Genomic DNA, 19605 nt, shown 5'->3' with positions numbered 1-19605 from the left:
ATGCAGAATTATGTACAAAAAACAACAGCATTCAAAAATAAAACAATGGAAAACTTTAGAGCCTACAAGTCCACTCAGTCCTATTTCTTGTTCAGCCAATCGCTCAAACAAGTTTGTTTACATTTCCAGGAGAAAAAAGAAAAGGAGTACTAGTGGCACCTTAGAGACTAACCAATTTATTTGAGCATAAGCTTTTGTGAGCTACAGCTCACTTCGTCAGATAAAGTGAGCTGTAGCTCATGAAAGCTTATGCTCAAATAAATTGGTTAGTCTCTAAGGTGCCACGAGCATGCCTTTTCTTTTTACGAATATAGACTAACACGGCTGCTACTCAAACATTTCCAGGAGATAATGCTGACTGCTTCTTGTTCACAATGTCACCTGAAAGTGAGAACAGGCATTCTCATGGCACTGTTGTAGCCAGTGTCGCAAGATATTTACATGCCAGATGTGCTAAAGATTCATATGTCCCTTCATGCTTCAACCACCATGACAGAGGACATGCGTCCATGCTGATGACGGGTTCTGCTCGATAACAATCCAAAGCAGTGCAGACCGTTCATTTTCATCATCTGAGTCAGATGCCACCAGCAGAAGGCTGATTTTCTTTTTTGGTGGTTCGGGTTCGGTAGTTTCCACATCAGAGTGTTGCTCTTTTAAGACTTCTGAAAGTATGCTCCACACCTCATCCCTCTCAGATTTTGGAAAGCATTTCAGATTCTTAAACCTTGGGTCGAATGCTGTAGCTAGCTTTAGAACTCTTCTTTGCGTTTTGTCAAATCTGCTGCGGAAGTGTTCTTACAATGAACAACATGTGCTGAGTCATCATCCAAGACTACTATAACATGAAATATATGGCAGAATGCAGGTAAAATAGAGCCAGAGACATACAATTCTCCCCCAAGGATTTCAGTTACAAATTTAATTAATGCATTATTTTAACAACGAGCATCATCAGCATGTCCTTTGGAATGGTGGCCGAAGCATGAAGGGGCATACGAATGTTTGGCCTATCTGGCACGTAAATACCTTGCAATGCTGGCTAAAAAAGTCCCATGCGAACGCCTGTTCTCACTTTCTGGTGACATTGTAAATAAGAAGTGGGCAGCATTATCTCCTGTAAATGTAAACATACCTGTTTGTCCGAACGATTGGCTGAATGAGAAGTAGGACTGAGTGGACTTGTAGGCTCTAAAGTTTTGCATTGTTTTGTTTTTGAGTGCAGTTATGTAACAAAAAAAATCTACATTTGTAAGCTGCACTTTCAAAATAAAGAAATTGCACTACAGTACTTGTATGAGATTAATTGTTTCATTTATCATTTTAACAGTGCAAATATTTGTAATAAAAAATAATATCAAGTGAGCACTGTATACTTTGTATTCTGTGCTGTAATTGAAATCAATATATTTGAAAATGTAGAAAAACCTCCAAAATATTTAATACATTTCAATTTGTATTCTATTGTTTAACAATGAGATTAAAACTGCGATTAATCGCTATTAATATTTTTAATCATGATTAATTTTTGAGTTAATTGCGTGGGTTAGCTGTGATTAATCAACAGCCCTAATATTTTCCTCATTAATAGCCTAAACTCAACATTTGACAGGCCCATATTGAAATATATATTTACTACACCTACATTTAACAATGTAATTCATGTGTTTAAACCCAGATTTCCACAAAAGTCTTGCAAGAGACCATGATAACATCATCTGTGTAACCAAAACTTATGAGGAAAATATTTTACAGAGAAATATTTATCTAGTTCAGAATTTTGGGAATTTTGTAATGCAGAGCTTATGAATAAAATTAATACTCACCATCTGCAGATGTTACTGTCACTTACCAGAGGTGACCCCTTCATATTATCCACACGGATACTGAATTTAACTAGAGAGGTAATTTAGTGATTTAATTTGCTGCTTCCTTCATTATTTATAGGGAGACTTGTCTAAATTGATGGCCCCACAATTTTACCTTCATTAAAATTATCTTATTTCTTTTTCTCATCCTGATCCAGAAAAATCCATCAGCTCTCTAAGACATGAGCTACAGTATAAATCAAACCTCACCTTCTCAACTGAGAAACACACCATTAACTCAAGACACTGCATTTCCTGGAGATTGTGGGTGTAACACATTCCACCATCCCCTTCATTTTTACTACTCCACTCTTCTGAGAGAAATAAAATCAATAAAACCCATCCTTTGAGAATAGTTTTATTTCCACAGCTTCTCTCCTCCTCACTAAATATAAGTTAATAGGGCAAGGAGATTGTATTCATGGTATGCATGCTACAAATTAAAAAAGTGTAGTTTTTGGAAATAAAGATGCTTTTATATTCACATAAAAAAGTAATGTTCATGAACAATATCAACCTGATAGCCTAGAGATTCATATTACCCAAAAATCAGGTAGTGGTAATGCAAGCTGCCTCCAACAACAACCTCCAAATGTCTCTCGGCCCTAACGGGGAGAAACCCACCTCCAATAGTGAAGTTAGTTCAGTCTCCAGGGCCTGTTCAATCTTAAATCTGTCAAAGGTGCTAACTGAGATGGGGACTTTGATTTCTGGGGAAACCTATCTACCTGGAATGGGAATGGGACCACAAACTAGTGACTTCAAGTTGAAAGCTTTTACCTTTATCCATCCAATCCCTTTAAAGAAGATACTTTAATGCAGAAACTTAAATCAGCTTCTTGAGAAGCTGCACACACGCCTTGAACTAAATATAAATTCAAAGAATACTCTAGAATTTAGAATGATCCCAATACCTCAAAAATAATTTTTAAACACATTTATGTTTGAGTGAATACACAATATATATGCACTTCTCTTTACCATTTTTTCTCCGGTATCGGACGAGGCACAGCATTGACACGACAAGGAAAGTTGGGCTGGCCCGACAGATTTCGGCCAAGAATTGTACCAACAAGGTTCAATGGAAGAATAACAAAGAAACAGATACAGCATACTGCCACCTGTAAATTCAACAAACAGGGGTATGAGATCACAGAAAATAAAATAAAGAGACACCTAAAGTAACGAGGCACAAGTGTGTATGTTGTACCAATGCTGAATCATATTCCTAGTTATAAAACGTTAGCCAGCATCCAAACTACTTTTTTGACTGTTGAGATGCAACATTTGTTGCATCTGATGAAGTGAGCTGTAGCTGACGAAAACTTATGCTCAAATAAATTGGTTAGTCTCTAAGGTGCCACAAGTACTCCTTTTCTTTTTGCGAATACAGACTAACACGGCTGCTACTCTGAAACCTATGTTTGTAAAGAGTTTGGAACAAATTTATAGCAGTCTCTTCATGCTAACCATTATAAATAGAAGTTCAGTTTGTACACTGAAAAACTGAAACCCGGATCCCTTATTCTGCTTCGCTATATCAGAATTCAGTGTCAGAAAGCTTCTGATTACAAAAAGTTAAGTACAACCCTGATAGATATTACCGAGCTGATAACTAGCCACGTTTAAAATAGTTTAATTTAAAATCCGCTTACAATATTCTTACAATACAATATTACAATATTCCAAAAAAGCCAAAACACACAATGTTGAAGCCATATCACACTGTTCAATTTAACACTTGGGACCAGATTTTCTGAACTATACATACAAATGGTCAGAAAGGTAACTGACTATTTGCATGTTCAGTTACCCACAAACAAATACATGTACAAATTGGTGCACAACTGCATATGCACAGTGAAGAAAAATCATGCCCTTTATTCTGCCTCATTCCAATGAAGTGTGCCTCAGAAGACTTTAGAGTGAACCATCTCCAATTCTATATATGACAAGCAATTTTTTTTCTGCTCATGAAAGGAAAGGACATTTGTAATAAAAAAAGGAATTATAAATACTCAGCAAGATGTTCCCTAATCATGTAATTCCTGAATATGAAACTACTTGGAAATATTACTCAATAACATTCTCAGATACTTCTGAGTAAAACAAGAATGATTACTTGCACTATAGTAATTGTGGTTCTTCAAGATGATGTCAGTGTGAATCTCACTGTAGATGCAAGTGCACAAGATCAGATTTCTTTGTTTGAATACCCATGTCCGTTGGGTTCGTGCATGCACCCATGCTTCCTCGTGTTTGGACATAAAAGGTGGAGTAATCTCCCTCAGTTCCCTTGCAATTCAAAGCCCATTGTAGCGGAGAACTCCAAACAGCAGGGATTGGGCCGGGGGTGTTGTGGGATCCTGTAGCAAAGCGTGGCAGGGCCTCCTTGGCTCCTGCCTCTGCTGGGTCACTCTGAGACCCTGGGGTTAGTAACCACAGATGCAGTTTATTTACAGGCTTGTTCCTACGACCGTTTCACCATGCACAGTTGGCCCTTCACCATTTGCAGTCAGGAGGGAGGGAAAAGCTACCTCCCTGCTTCCACTCCCTGCCTTCTCCCTTTCTTTCTGCTCTTCCCTGGCTTCCTTCCCCTGAGGCTTTTATACAGTCCCAGGCTAATTAGGTGGCAGCTGTCTCTGCTTCCCCAATTAGGGCCAGGCTATCTCCAGCCAGCTCTAATTTATTCCCTTAAATGGGAGCTGGCATGACAGAGGGCTGAATCACGCACCCTGTCACAGATCCCCACTGACATCATCTTAAAGAACGATCACCCTATGCTAACTGGTTCTTTGAGTATGTGTTAGTGTAGAGCCAACTGCAGCTGACTGGCAAGCGGTATCCCCTCCAACATTGGGAATGAGGTGTTTCACAGTTTGACTAATCCAGCAGAAGAACTGCTCTCCTGAACTTGGCACCTGACCTAGCAGCTAAGGCCGAGACGCAGTTTGACAAAGGTCAGCAGATAACTCCACCTTGAAGATCTCAGACACTAGCATTTGTCTGAAGAGGTCACTTGAGCTCTAGTGGAGTGAGACTTGCTGTTCAGTTGGAGATGCAATAGCTTGACCTTTAGAACTCACAGTCATAGCCAGGAATAGATTGGGTAACAGTGTAATTGGCTTAGTCCTGTCAATGTATTAAAGCAGAGTCCTGCACACAATTTCTTTTCTCTCAGTGCCAGTGTGGCTATAAGGAAGCAGATTAGTAAATTAGTTCAGATTAAATTCTGAGACCTGGGAAATCAGTTTTGGATGAGGCCTTAGGACCACTTTTGCTTATATAGGGGAGCTTCAGTCACAAGTGCCTAAAGATCTTGTGGCCAAAGTGATAGCACATTCCAGACTCGCTTCTGTCTCCCACGGTCACCTGTCTCCGATCAGCCAGTCATCTAAGTGATCAAAGTGAATGTTTTGTCTTCTAAGATTGGCCACTACCACCATCCGGCATTTCGTGAAGACCTGCAATGCTGTAGAGAGGATGAATGGCAGTATCTTGTACTAGGAATGACCCTAACGCTCTGTGAATATCAGGCACTGCCTGTGGGCCAGACAGATGGCTATGCAGAAAGTTGCACCTTATAAGCTGAGAGCCCTTAAGCAGTCTTGAATCTGAAGAGATGGAACAGAAGAAGCAAGAGTCATCATCCTGAATCTGAGGCAGCCTATGTATTTGTTTGTCTCAGGGTCTAGGATAGGACAAAGATTACCTTTCTTTGGGATAAAGTAGTACTGCAAACAGAAGACTTTTCCCCCATATTCTTCTGGACACTCTTCTACCGTTCCTAGATGAAGCAACAAGGCCACTTTTTGTAACAGGCTCTCGTGAAAAGGGCCCCTGAAAAGGGATGGGGAAGGGGGTTGAGAAAGGTAGGCTGTGGAAGTAGATGGGATAGCCAGGGGCAACTATATCAGCACCCATTCACCCAAGATGATATTGAACCAACTGGACCTGTGGAATAAGGCAAGGTGGCTCCCGATTAGCTCTGATGTGGCTCCTGACATTTCCATCAAATCGGCTAACTGGGTGGCATATGTGACAGAGGAGGCAGAAGAGGTCTCCTCTGGTACTGTGGCCTTTTCCACTATGGCTAATCTGTCTATCTGCCTGGGAGTAAGGGTAAGCCATCTGCCGCTGCTGGGGCTGATATTTGTAGGGCTTTCCATAAGCCGTTAGTGTATAAATCTCTAGTGACCTCAAGGTAGCCCTCAAGTCTTAAGGAGTGGAACACTGTGTCAGCCCTAGTATTTAAGACCTCCATCCCTTTGAATGGGAGGTGCTGGGTGATATCTTGGACCTCTCGGTAGCCCAGTGGCTAATATCCTGATGCTTGTTTCATGGTTGCAGCCATGTCAGAAGCACCCATGACTGCCTGTGGACTCTTCTGGTAACTATCTGGCCTTCTTTAATAATCTTCCTTATCTGTTTCCTGTTCTGTGCCACAGAACCTTATGAGTCACCCTGCCCTATGTTAGGAAATTATACTTGGCAAGCATTGCCTGATAGCCACCCAGAGTTGCAGCGAAACCAAAAAGTAGATTTTTGTGCCCGAAAAGTTCTAACTTTGGGGGGGTCCATATCCCCGGGTGTACCTCTTGTTGATTTCAACTTCTCCTGCATGGCTACAGCTACTAAAGAAGCTGGGCTCAGGGGGGAATAAAGTGCTTAAAATTATTCAGGGACACTTGATAGTGTTCTTCCACCCATTTGGACAAGGACTGGTGGTGGCCACAGACTCTTGGCCAGCTCTAATATGGTTTCATTAATAGGGAGAGCAATTCTGACTCGGGCTGATGGAGTCAGGATACCATACGTTTGAGAACTCTCCTACATAACCATCTCTATGTCCACGGTCTGCACAATGCAAACCAGGAGAGCCTGAAAGGGCTTACAATAGTCACCTGCCAAGGCAGGGGTTTGTGCAGCTGCCTCATCAGGCGATGACTACTTTTCTTTTGTTGGAAACTGGGGATGTTCTTCTGCGACACCCAGCTCCTGAGTGGCCAGTGACCTAGGAAGTGATGTCACCAGGGAGCCTGACCTCTTCCTGGATCTGCAGGAAGATCTGCTTTGGGACACTTGAGATAATGGTCCCCAGTAAGACCAGTATGGCCAGCTTGGCACGTTAAATGGTACTGGCCAGATGTGCTGGTCGGTCCATTGCCATTCACACTTCCGCTGGGTCAGCATCTTGTGAGAAAGGGGTGCTCAGTACCAGCTCTCAGGTTGCTCTTTTAAAAGGTAGAGGAAAGGCATTCCTGCTCGACATCCAGGAGAAGGCGTGACCAAAGAATAGTACTTTTTGAATGGTGGTGCTATGTGGCAATATGCTGAAGTCATCTCTGGAAAGGACCTAGGTGAAACCATAAGGGCATAAACTAAGCCTGAAATTGGCACAGTGGTCAGTGCTGGTGCCTTTGCTGGTGCTGGTTTGCCAAACATCATTTCTACTTCAGTAGAAGACTTTAGGCACTCTTTGGAAGAGTGCTGTTCCTCCTCCTCCTTCAGGATTGTTTGTCCCGGCACTGGGAGCCATGTCTGAGCTCCATTTGGCTGCGCCTTTTGGTCTCACCCTTACACTGGGGCACCAGTTCTAGCTCCAATGCTAAAGTTGTCAATGTTGGGAGTGCTGATGTTGAGACTGGTGCCGTATCAGTAGGCACCAGTGTAGTGACAGAAGTCCCTGGTTCCTGTGCTGAGGCTGTCAGTGTCAATGTAGCTATTGCAGATTTGGATGGTGTTTTCTTTCCTGCCAGTGCCTGACATCGGGGTTTGCTGTCTGCTTAAGCGAGAACTTGCTGAAGATGACCCTTCTTGTTCTTTGGAGGCAGTAGTCTCCTCCAGGTCCAAGAGAGAATGCACTGATTATTCAAGCAGATGCAGTTTCAGCTATGCATCCCTTGACTTCCACTCCTTGAGAAGGATTTACATACCATACACAATGGGAATGAGACTCTCCTCCAAACAGTGACTAAGCCCACTGACCGGGTGAGAAGGCCATCCTAGGTCAGGCAGGATGTAAACCCATGGGATTTGAAATCTGGCATAGCAGCAGGCACAGGGTACCTAACCCTTCTATACAGACAGTGGGACTTTTTTAGGAATATCCAAATTAAAGAAAAGAACAGACATGAAGGTGAAGATAAATTTCTCCCCCGAAAGTCTGGAAATGGATGCGTTTTTAAGATCAATAGCAGTAGTGGGTCAGACACTCACTGGGTTCTGCCTCCCTGCCATGGGCGGAGAAAGTGAACAAAGTGATGCAGCTGCTCTGTCCTTTATGCCCTTGCACGGAAGCACACTGCTAGCCAAGAAAGAAACAACTGATCTTGCGCACATGCTCAGCTACAGTGGATACACAGTGACACACACTTGAATAGCGGCTACTTTGCTTAGCTATCACTTTAACAGTAAGTAATTTTGCAGGTATGCAGTGATATGCTTCTGAATGATCCGATATCAGAATTAGGCCTTAAAAATTAATTCAAGCAAAGTATGTTTTATTACAGTCAACTATGGGAAATTCAAGACAATTTTAACCAATACTTTAAAATATATATACTTTACTGTAACTGCAAATCCTGCTTTCCAGACAGAAAACTCAATACTGACTAAAATTTTTGAAAATTTATTTCTATTTAAAACACCCTAGTTAGTTCAATTTCTTAATTTTACTTTTACTGCTGTATTTTCTTCAGCTAAAAATATCCATTATTTAAATGTCAGCATTTTGATTTATTCTCCTGGTTTCAGTTGCTGTAGGAGAGATCTTCTGTAACAGCAGCCTGCTTTATTTGTAATTTTTTTTAAGGGGGAATTCACTATTATATTGTCCTCAGCTAAACGTGTACCATTTAATATTTCATATTTGAAAAGAAACATTGTCAAGAGGGACATAATTTATGTACTAGCTCCACAGGCTTCACATTTTCTAACAATTGTAGCTTAAACTTCATTCAAAGGTGATAATTAAAATTTTTATGAGCATATTAAATAACCCCTGGCAGGCTGTTGTCCTGACTGCCGAACGCAGAAGGGATGAATGTAGTAACTGTCAATGAAGAAGAAGAGGCTTGATCTCTCCTGTCAGATACCAATGCTACACACCAGCGCTTACGTGACTCCCCCACCATGAGGGAGGGTACGTAGAGGACACTGAATTTTTTACAGCAATGCAGGTTCACACACTTAAAATCTGGACAAATGAAGAGTTAATATACAGAACAGTAAGAGTCAGTGTCACCAAAACTAGAATGTTTTTAGCATATAAATAATATTGTTACCTGGAACCCTGCCTCGATCACAACTTGACGTGCTAAATGTTGAGCTAAAAGTGTTACACTATGTCCACATTGGTAGTAAGTGGGGTTTTCAAATTGAGTTAAGCTAGCTTGATGAAAAAAGGAACCTTTTTCCTAGTCTAGACCAGGCCTGCATAATTTTACTCATTATTTGTCTTGTAGTGCCATCTTGGAGCCTGATACATGGACCAGGATCCCATTGTGCTAGGTACTGTAGAAACCGGTACCAAAGATGAAGAGCTTAAAATCTACGCAGTTCAGAGTATGTAAGGGTATTACATGAGCTGTATCAGGACAAAACTGAGCAAAAGGAATCTAAGTTACATGTTATTACATACAAATAACTACCTTAAGAGAACATTAAGGTTGCAATGTAAAGCACTCAGAAGTTAGAAAATACCAAAATTGAGACTACATGGGCAATGTTAATCTAGCCCCCTTTTATGTAAACATTATGACTCTGTCTTTAATTACAAGATTACACACTATTTTTTGCACAGGACTGCTGGTTCATTCAGGGCACAGAATGGACAGTGCTCAGTGAATAATACCACATGTGGCTGTGGCAAAAGACTAACTCACAAGGGGACTTAGGCACCATTCACAAAACCACTGGTGGTGGTGGCGAGCAAACCAAAAACATCAGTTCTTCACAGCTTTAGTTGTGAGTGCTTCGCACATCTGTAAACCAGACTTCAGATGCCTTCAGTTGGGAGCTCTGAAAATGGGAATGCAGTGGCTACCTGTGAAAGTCAGATTCACGTGACTTGCCCAGCAAGACATAGGAACTCTGTAGCAGAGGCAGGGATAGAATCCTGTTCTCCAGGGTAGCATTCAGCTATCTAAGCCACAAGACCACCCTCTTCCTGTAATCTCTTCCTTCATTTACTACACAATTTCCAACTTCTGCAATAAGTGAAGTAGGGGTCCTACAAATAACAGCCTCATTCACTACACAACCCTGATTCATAATATAGTATTCAGAGGAACAGCCGTGTTAGTCTGTATTCGCAAAAAGAAAAGGAGTACTTGTGGCACCTTAGAGACTAACCAATTTATTTGAGCATGAGCTTTCGTGAGCTACAGCTCACTTCATCAGACCATACTATCATATTACCATCATACATGGAACATATAGTACATGGTCTAATTAAAGACTATCATAATGTAATACATTCATACAAGGGGCCAAATTAAGGTTGTACAGGCACGTTTAATTCTGGCACTTCCTAACCCCCTAAGAGCTTGACATTGCACCCTTAAAGTTCTTTTAATGTTGTTTTTTGGATGTAATTTCCTAGGTTTTTAAAAAGTAAACAAAACAGAAATCCCCTAATGTGGAATTATACTGACGCCAACATGGAACATCAATTTTAGATCCACAGCACAAAAATCTGCCACTTGAGCTAATATTAACTGAGTGCAGTAGTAGGTTGTCATCCTGTATGTGAAACAACCATTAGAGGAAGAGACATTTTGCAATTGAGTCTCACAGTTATTTGCTGACAGCAGAGGAACTGAGACTCCAGAATACTGGGGTCTATTCCAGATGCTGAGGGGTGTGTACTCTAGAGGTTACAGACCTTTCTGCCTCTAGCCCCTCCAGCTTGTCCTCATCCCAGTCCCTTACTATAAGGGAAAGTTCATGGTAATCCTGAAAAATACAATTCTCCATGTCAAAATATTTTGCTCTGAACATCTGTGGTTCTAACCTATGTCAGCCCCTGTTAAGAATCTCTAGCCACAAGAACCCTGTTGGTAAATCTATTCACCAACCCTATCCCATCTATAAGAAGCAAGGGGAAAAAAACCGCAGTGACAACAATGCAATTTCCCACAACAGAAATATCTCAACTTTATATTTCAAGAGGTATTTCCTGACCAAAATAAAAGTTATTCATAAACAATAGGACAGATCAATTGAACTAATCAATAGGAAATAAATGTATTAACACAAGATACTCTTACATATCTGTTAAAATTAACAGAGATAGAGAAAAGGACCAGACCCAATGTCTTTTCATGAAAATAAAAAACAGACATGTATATGATGTGACTGTTTGGCGCATGAGTGCACAGGAAGATTACAAGATAAGTCAAAGTATCTTACAGCATCAAAAGAATCCCAGATCCTCTCAAAGTTCAATAAAAAATTAGGAAGATTGAAAAATAAAAACATCCCCCATTGTTACTGCTACAAACAGAGTTAGACCAGAGGAGGGCAAATTACAGCCCTCCTGCACCCCCTGCCCTGAGCCCACTAGCCCTCTGCCTTGAGCCCCCTGCCACACCCCTCCGGCACCCCAACCCCTGCCCTGAGCCCCTTTCTGTACACCACACCCCCTGCTCCAGACCTACATTCATGGTCCTGCATACAATTTCTCCACCTGATGTGACCCTCGGGCCAAAAAGTTTGCTCACCCCTGAGTTAGACACTGGACTGTCAGTTTCCAAACATGTTTAGAGTCTACCAGGAATCCCTCTCCTTACATATCATAGGTTTAATAGAAGTACTCTAGAAGGATTCTTTAAACCCTTTTTTAAAAGCTTTGAGAAGATGGAATAAAATTGGTCAGCTTCATTATTACATTTTGATGGGAACGGCAATGGAAAAATATTTTCCAGGAAGAGAGCCTAGAACTTTATCCTCTCCTTACACAAGGCTTTCCCTACTGTTGATTAAGAATCATGTGTATATCCATGCGAGTCAAGAATAGAATCCCAGGCTTACAGCCAGGGAAATTAGCTTAGGGCTATAGGGGGACATCTTATTAACTTTCCACTTCCTGTTGCTGTAGTTTCCTGTGAGATTCCAGATAGGGCTGATGCACAAGGTAGCAGAGGAAGCTCTGAGAGATTCAAAGTGGACCAGTGTTACAGTGAACTCTAAGCAAGGACCCTTCAATGGCTATTGAGGTTCAGCCAATCTCAGAACAGGAGAGCTGGGTGAGGGCTCCCTAAAATCCAGATGCCATAGCAGGGTACTAATATAAGACAGCTAGTAACTAGGCTTTACCTCTCATTTCCGGCACTGTGCTACCTGGGAGATACAGGGGTTGGGGCAGATCACCAAAACAGGAGGGACAAATTGAGCTTTATGCTACAAGATTAGGATGGGAGAGTTTTGCAATTTCTTACTAAACCTTTTTCACTCAGTGTTCTTCCATGACCATCCAATTTATGTTTTCTCCAGATTTGAAATACATAACAAGGAAGAGTAGACCTAGCAAGCAATTTGAGGTAGAGGGACTATTTAAGACAACCATGGAGTAGGAGTGTCACCTCTCACCTCTACTGTAGTTTGGGAAACGGGGTACTCATTTCATGAAGGAGGAGCAAGCTTGCCACTAGAGACTTTTGGAGGCTTGCCCACTTTGGGGAAGGCAAGAGAAGCCACATCTGCACGAGGAGAGGGGCTCACAAGAGCAAAGGTATTTACTGTGAGGAAGCTAAGCTCTCTTCTGTTTCCCTCTACAAATCAACTCCATTAGCTGATTAAAATTCATTAGATCATTGATTGTTTTGGTGACATTTCTAATACATAATTTGCTCCTACTAGAAGTGCAAAGTGAAGGGAGATTTAGCACCACACAGTAATTATGACTCAAATTCATAATCCCTAGAGATTATTAAAATCACTCTGTGTATAAGAAACCCTACACACCCATTACATGACCCTTGAAGACCCCATTCTCAATTGCTTTTGCAGACATTTCCCTGATCTTAAATGAAAATGAGTGGAACAGCATTAGACTAAAATTTCAATACAGGTGGAATTTCCTTCCATCAGCATTTCTAAACTCCAAATCAGAATATGAATGAGAAATGTGATATTGTGAATGCTTGCTCAGCAGTAAAACACAGCCTCTTTGAACATGTCAAAGAACAATGCTGTAAACCTTTCTGACAGTGTTGGATATGACTGTTGTCTCAGCACAGAAAAAACAATACAATATTCCATTTTAGCATAAACTGATTAACACTGACATGGCAAAAATTAAAATTCTAAATCTTGCTTCTTAAAAAGACATTCAGATTGAAAGTGGTTCAATGAATGAATGAATCAAGCATGTTTAGCTTTACATTACATTGATTATTTTAAGTCCTATGGTTAGTACAGCAGAATCATAGAATATCAGGGTTGGAAGGGACCTCAGGAGGTCATCTAGTCCAACCCCCTGCTCAAAGCAAGACCAATCCCCAATTTTTGCCCCATCCCTAAATGGCCCCCTCAAGGATTGAGCTCACAACCCTGGGTTTAGCAGGCCAATGCTCAAACCACTGAGCTATCCCTCCCCACCCACAGTACTTCATGTTAAAGATGATATTAAGGTTCTTATTCTAAATTTTTTGATACAATTCTCCCTACTGCTAATATTTTAAATAGGCCACTTGATATATTCCCCCTCAATGGAAAATTCCTGAAGACCTGTTGATTGGGAAATAGAACAGCTTCTTTTAAACCGCATTCTTCAATTTTTGCAACCTCCATTCTTCACCTTCACACTGATTTTTGAAAATGCAATTTAAAGTACATCCTTGCAGCCCACGGAGCTTCCCGCTGCTCCCACTTGCTGGGAATGGCAAACTGCGGCCACTGCCTGCGGAGGGTCAATGTAAACAAACTGTCTCGTGGCCTGCCAGTGGATTACCCTGACAGTCCACGGACCGCAGTTTGCCCACTACTGGTCTAAATCTAAGCTGCTGTTGCATCACATGCTAAAACATTAGAAGACATTTTTCATACTGCACATTCCTCAAAATTTTCTTTTACAAATTTATAATTATGCCCCTTGGCAGTTGGAACATGAACTCTATCCACGACCAAATCCTTTTTCTTACATATCACAAAGGGTTATTTTTCAGAGCTGGTTGTAAGTGCAAAAACTTTCTTTCCTTTTAAAAATAAATTAAAAAAAGGTTCTGAGGGAAGCCTTTGCAAAGAGGAAAAGTCACTATGATGAATCAGATTTTAGGTTAATCATCTTTAAACTTACAACTTTAAAAATGAAGACATAAAAGTACACAGTTGGACCATAAGGAGGCCTTTGGAATGAGAAGAAAGCCATACCCCAAGTCAAAACACTACGGGAATTCTAATCTGATTGTATAGATTCTTTTACTTAACCATTATGGCTTAGAAGTGGCTTTCAACTGTACTGGCTTTGTGTTGTACCTTAGCTTACAAGTAGCCTACATCAGTCTTTAGAAATAAACAGGTCACCATCTCCCACTTTTATTCCAAGGACTCAGCTATAACTAGGGCTTTTTTACAAGATAACCAATGCCACACATTTGGAGGGATGGACTTTCTGTTAAAAAGACTGGTCACCTTGTGAGCACTTAAGACAAACTCAGCAGCTGTGAATCTGTTAAGGTAATTAAGACAAGCGCCATACCAAAAGCAATGTCTTGATGCTATTCATACTTCCCTGTTTGACATCATCTCGAAGGGTAAATAAATTCATAATTAAGCCTGGTTTATGACATTCAACTGGCTTCCTCATATGTGAAGCAATTATGCCAAATCACTTCACTTTTCCTGTGAAGTGAAACACTAATCATGGTTGAGAGAGAGAATGTATAGAAACAACAAAGGGAGTGAACAGGCAAGGATTTGGAAAATATGCAAGCTGGAGCGGGATAAAAAAGGAACAAGACCATAGATGCCAGAGACATGAGAGGCAATGATTGAGGGCCCTGAATCCAGGTAAACTCAACTTTGGACATTAAGGGGTGTATGGAAGAAAATTATAAAAGTGGCACAGCATCTTTAAAATTGGGATACTACTATAGCTTATCTCCCAGTAGTGTTTTTAGATTTAATCAGTATTTGAGAAACACTAAGGGTATGTCTACACTACCTGCCAGATCAGCGGGTAATGATCCATTTATCAGGGATCGATTATCGCGTCAAGTGTAGACACGATAAATCAATCTCCGATCACTCTGCCATCGACTCCTGTACTCCACCGCAGCAAGAGATGGAAATGGAGTCGATGGGGGAGCGGCGGCGGCAGTCGACCCCGCACCATGAGGACACGAGGTAAGTTAACCTAAGATACGTCCACTTCAGCTATGCTATTCTCATAGCTGAAGTTGCGTATCTTAGGTCGATTCCCACCCCTCAGCGTAGACCAGGCCTCAGATTCTTGGACAAAAAGTCTTAAGTTGTAAGTATTATCAAAGTGAAGCTTCAGCCCTACTTGATTCGACAGTAGAATGGTTTTGAGAGGAGTGCTATGAACAGGGAATTGGTTCAGCCCTATCCATCCATCCACCCCACTACCACCGGCCATGATTTATATCCTGTCCATCACCATCACTTGACCTGCTGCTTTCACAATGCTCATTCTAAAACTAAGGCCTGGTCTACACTGGGGGTGGGGGTGGGGGGGGAGTGGACATATCTTAGGTTGACTTACCTCGTGTCCTCACGGCATGGGGTCGACTGCCGCCACTCCCGTCGACTCCGCTTCCGCCTCTCACCGCGGTGGAGTACAGGAGTCGATGGCAGAGCGATCAGGGATCAATTTATTGTGTCTACCCTAGACATGATAAATCGATCCCTGATAGATCGATCACTACCCGCCGATCCAGCAGGTAGTGGAGACGTACCCTAAGACAAAAGAATTGCCTTCCTCCCCCAAGGACACCAACAGGCACACTCCAAAAAGCATGGAGTGGCATTCGCATCCCCATTCTCTGGATGTCCTTTTCCCAGGCCCAGAAAGTTAGAATCCCATGTTTCTTCCCAATAAAAGTGAACGGGACTTGAGTATGTATCTGGCTCCAGGCAATTAAAAATGTGATCCTACTGAGATTTGTTAAAATTTTCAACTACAAACAGAAAATCCCTTTTACCAATTAGCAGCTACAGTGAACTGGGTTCTTTAGTCTGAACTGCAACTATTATATTTCAAGTTAAGTGTTATTGCAAGAACAGCAATTTTCTCAACTACTGTAACGCAAACATGTGGATTTTCTCTATTATTTATCACATTTGAGACACAGATCTTTGGAATCTCAGTACCTGAACTTCATTTTTCCACTTTGAGGTGATGGGACACACAGACTACAAGCTATTCCAGTTTAGAAGCTAAATTTTCCTAGGTCTGCTATGCTGTTTCAAGTTCTATTAACTACTCACCATTGTTCCAAAGGGAATAGCCCGCGAAGCATGATAATAGATGGCAATGAAGTTAATGAAGAAGGCAGTGCCACACACCATCGCTGGAATAAGGAAAGCCCCAATGAACATTTGCTTTATCCATCGCCTTCCTGTAGGAAGAAACCATTAAACATATTTGTAATTGATAAAACATGCTGCACTTTGATTAAAATTAGTTTTTGCCACAGGTTTACCAGAATGTAAGTAGTTAGCCTCTTTTTTCCCAAAATGAATTAAATGAGTACTAGCTAACACACACAGGAGCAAAGGTAAACTTTTAAACTGTACTTCACTTTTAATCAAGCCTTTTGATTTCACAAACAATAACCATTCTTTATGGAAATATGGACATGGGAGAGTAACAGCCTACAATGGGAAATGCTAATAAGATGTGTAAAACAAAGCTTATATGTTAAATAAACAATGTTTAGAAACACTACTGATGGGTGTTTACACATAAAATTGCTTCCTTGCATCAATAGGCATCAATTCTGTTGTAAAATGTTTAAGTGACCAGTTAAATACAACAGGAACGGCAGTGCAGGTTTATGGCTATAACAGCAATAACGCAGCAATGTTTCAACAAAGACTTAGAACACACAAAACACCACACTACAATAATGTAGCTAAGACACATGCTTAGCTTCACTATTTAATCACATTGCTCAGCATTATTCCCTTCCCTCCATTGCCCTGTCCTCCTCCTGTTTGTATATCTAAAGACTAAGTTTTTCAAAGACAGGAATATTGGGTAACATTTTCAAAATCGCCTCAATGATTTAAAAGCCCCACCTTCTGATGTCACTGAGTAGGGCTCTTGAAAATGTTACCTATTGTCTTTGTATCTCAGTAAAACACCTAACACTACTGGTGTTAAATGATACCATGTTTAATAAACTCAGTAATAAAATTTAATTCACTATAATAGGCACCTCCAACAAAAAAGTAAGACAAGTCAACAGGTAAAGGTCTTCTACAATCTAGACAGATGTTAAGGGATTTGCTGCTATGCCTGGGTATTCAAGAAATCTTGCAGACCTTTGTTTTGTGGTCTTGTGCAAGACCTCTCTGTGACTGCCTTACTCCTGTCTTGGCTGAATTTCCTGTATCTGCTATTAATCTGAATTTGTGCTAATTTTATTTAAACACTCAGTGTCTGGATGCATCTGTACAGCTTACTGAATAGAATGCAGCAAGGAAACCAACATATGGTTTCGAGAATTGCATATGGACTACAAACTTCCATTGTGCAGGAGCATCAAAAGCATTTTAGGGCTTGCCTACAGTTTTTGTAACCAATTTAGCCAGATCTGTAAAAAGCAGATATAAAATTAATGCAACCTTCTAGTATGGGGCTTTGCAGTAATATAGCTTGTGTTGGAGATACAGGCATAACGCCCCTATGCTGGTAAAACTGATCTGGTTTTCTACAGATGTCATTAAATTGGTAGAAAAACTGCATGCAGACCAAGCCTTAGACATTTATGACCTTTCAAAGCTCTCAGATAGCAGGGAGATTGATGCTGTAGAAAACAAAACATTGATCAGCATTTCTTGCTAAAATTATACAAGCTTCTGTTTTAAAAATTCATCAAAACCAATTTTCTTAATGTTTAATAGAATAAAAATAAATATTAACTATTCTCTTACTGCAGCACAGGAGAAGGGGGAGGCTGGAGGAATGGCAGTGGCACTGCAGGTCAGAACTCAGAAGCACTGGTGGGGCTATAAGGAGAAGGCTGCAGATAGGTAAAGTTGGGCTTTTGCTGTCTACCAATATTTACTTTTGCATTTGATGGAGTACAAACTGATTACAAGCTGAATAAATGTGATCAGGAACAGTCAGCATGGATTCACCAAGGGCAAGTCCTGCTGACTAATCTAATTGCCTTCTGTGACGAGATCACTGGCTCTGTGGATGAGGGGAAAGCAGTGGACGTGTTGTTCCTTGACTTTAGCAAAGCTTTTGACACGGTCTCCCACAGTATTCTCGCCAACAACTAAAAGAAGTATGGGCTGGATGAATGGACTATAAGGTGGATAGAAAGCTGGCTAGATTGTCAGGCTCAATGGGTAGTGATCAATGGTTCTATGTCTAGTTGGCAGCCAGTATCAAGTGGAGTGCCCCAATGTTGGTCCTCGGGCCGGTTTTGTTCAATATCTTCATTAATGATCTGGAGGATGGTGTGGATTGCACCCTTAGCAAGTTTGCAGACGACACTAAACTGGGAGGAGAGGTAGATACGCTGGAGGGTAGGGATAGGATACAGAGGAACCTAGACAAATTAGAGGATTGGACCAAAAGAAATCTGATGAGGTTCAACAACGACAAGTGCAGAGTCCTGCACTTAGGACAGAAGAATCCCATGCACCGCTACAGACTAGGGACCGAATGGCTAGGCAGCAGTTCTGCAGAAAAGGACCTAGGGGTTACAGTGGACAAAAAGCTGGATAAGAATCAACAGTGTGCCCTTGTTGCCAAGCAGAGCCAATGGCATTTTGGGCTGTATAAGTAGGGGCACTGCCAGCAGACTGATGGACGTGATCGTTCCCCTTTATTCGACATTGGTGAGGCCTCATCTGGAGTACTATGTCCAGTTTTGGGCCCCACACTACAAGAAGGATGTGGATAAATTGGAGAGAGTCCAGCAAAGGGCAACAAAAATGATTAGGAGTCTGGAACACATGACTTATGAGGAGAGGCTGTGGAAACTGGGATTGTTTAGTCTGCGGAAGAGAAGAATGAGGGGGGATTTGATAGCTGCTTTCAACTACCTGAAAGGGGTTCCAAAGAGGATGGCTCTAGACTGTTCTCAGTGGTAGCACATGACAGAACGAGGAGTAATGGTCTCAAGTTGCAGTGGGGGAGGTTAAGGTTGGATATTAGGAAAAACTTTTTCACTAGGAGGGTGGTGAAACACTGGAATGCATTACCTAGGTGGAATCTCCTTCCTTAGAAGTTTTTAAGGTCAGGCTTGACAAAGCTCTGGCTGGGATGATTTAATTGGGGATTGGTCCTGCTTTGAGCAGGAGGTTGGACTAGATGACCTCCTGAGGTCCCTTCCAACCCTGATATTCTATGATTCTAAATGGAATGAATGTTTTGCTAAGATTCCAGGACGATTATTCTTCATACCATAAAGAATGGCACAAATGCAGTAAATAATACTGTGCAACTCTATAGCACCTTCCATTCACTCTTTGTAAACATTAAGCCTCAAGGTCCCTATGGAGAAGATGAAGTGATAACAGGGATCACTTC

At 41.3% G+C, this 19605-nt stretch overlaps 1 protein-coding gene across 4 annotated transcripts in view; it reads right to left on the bottom strand.

The window, feature by feature from the left end:
* TM9SF3 (transmembrane 9 superfamily member 3) overlaps window positions 1–19605 on the bottom strand; it is a 93726-nt gene that overhangs the window by 22337 nt on the left and 51784 nt on the right. For all 4 annotated transcript variants that reach the window (XR_012159928.2, XM_073352979.2, XM_073352980.2 and 1 more), the window contains exons 9-10: window positions 16323–16453; window positions 2850–2989 (exon numbers count right to left, since the gene is read on the bottom strand). Coding sequence is in view for 3 of the 4 variants with exons in the window: in XM_073352979.2 (XP_073209080.1) it covers window positions 2850–2989; window positions 16323–16453 (271 nt within the window). In the remaining variant the exon portion in view is untranslated. The remainder of the gene's footprint in view (window positions 1–2849; window positions 2990–16322; window positions 16454–19605) is intronic.

This window comes from Lepidochelys kempii, chromosome 7 (assembly GCF_965140285.1).
Source record: "Lepidochelys kempii isolate rLepKem1 chromosome 7, rLepKem1.hap1, whole genome shotgun sequence".
NCBI lineage: Eukaryota > Metazoa > Chordata > Testudines > Cheloniidae > Lepidochelys > Lepidochelys kempii.
Note: the sequence above shows the minus strand (reverse complement) of the source record. Positions and strands in the feature narration are given on the sequence as shown.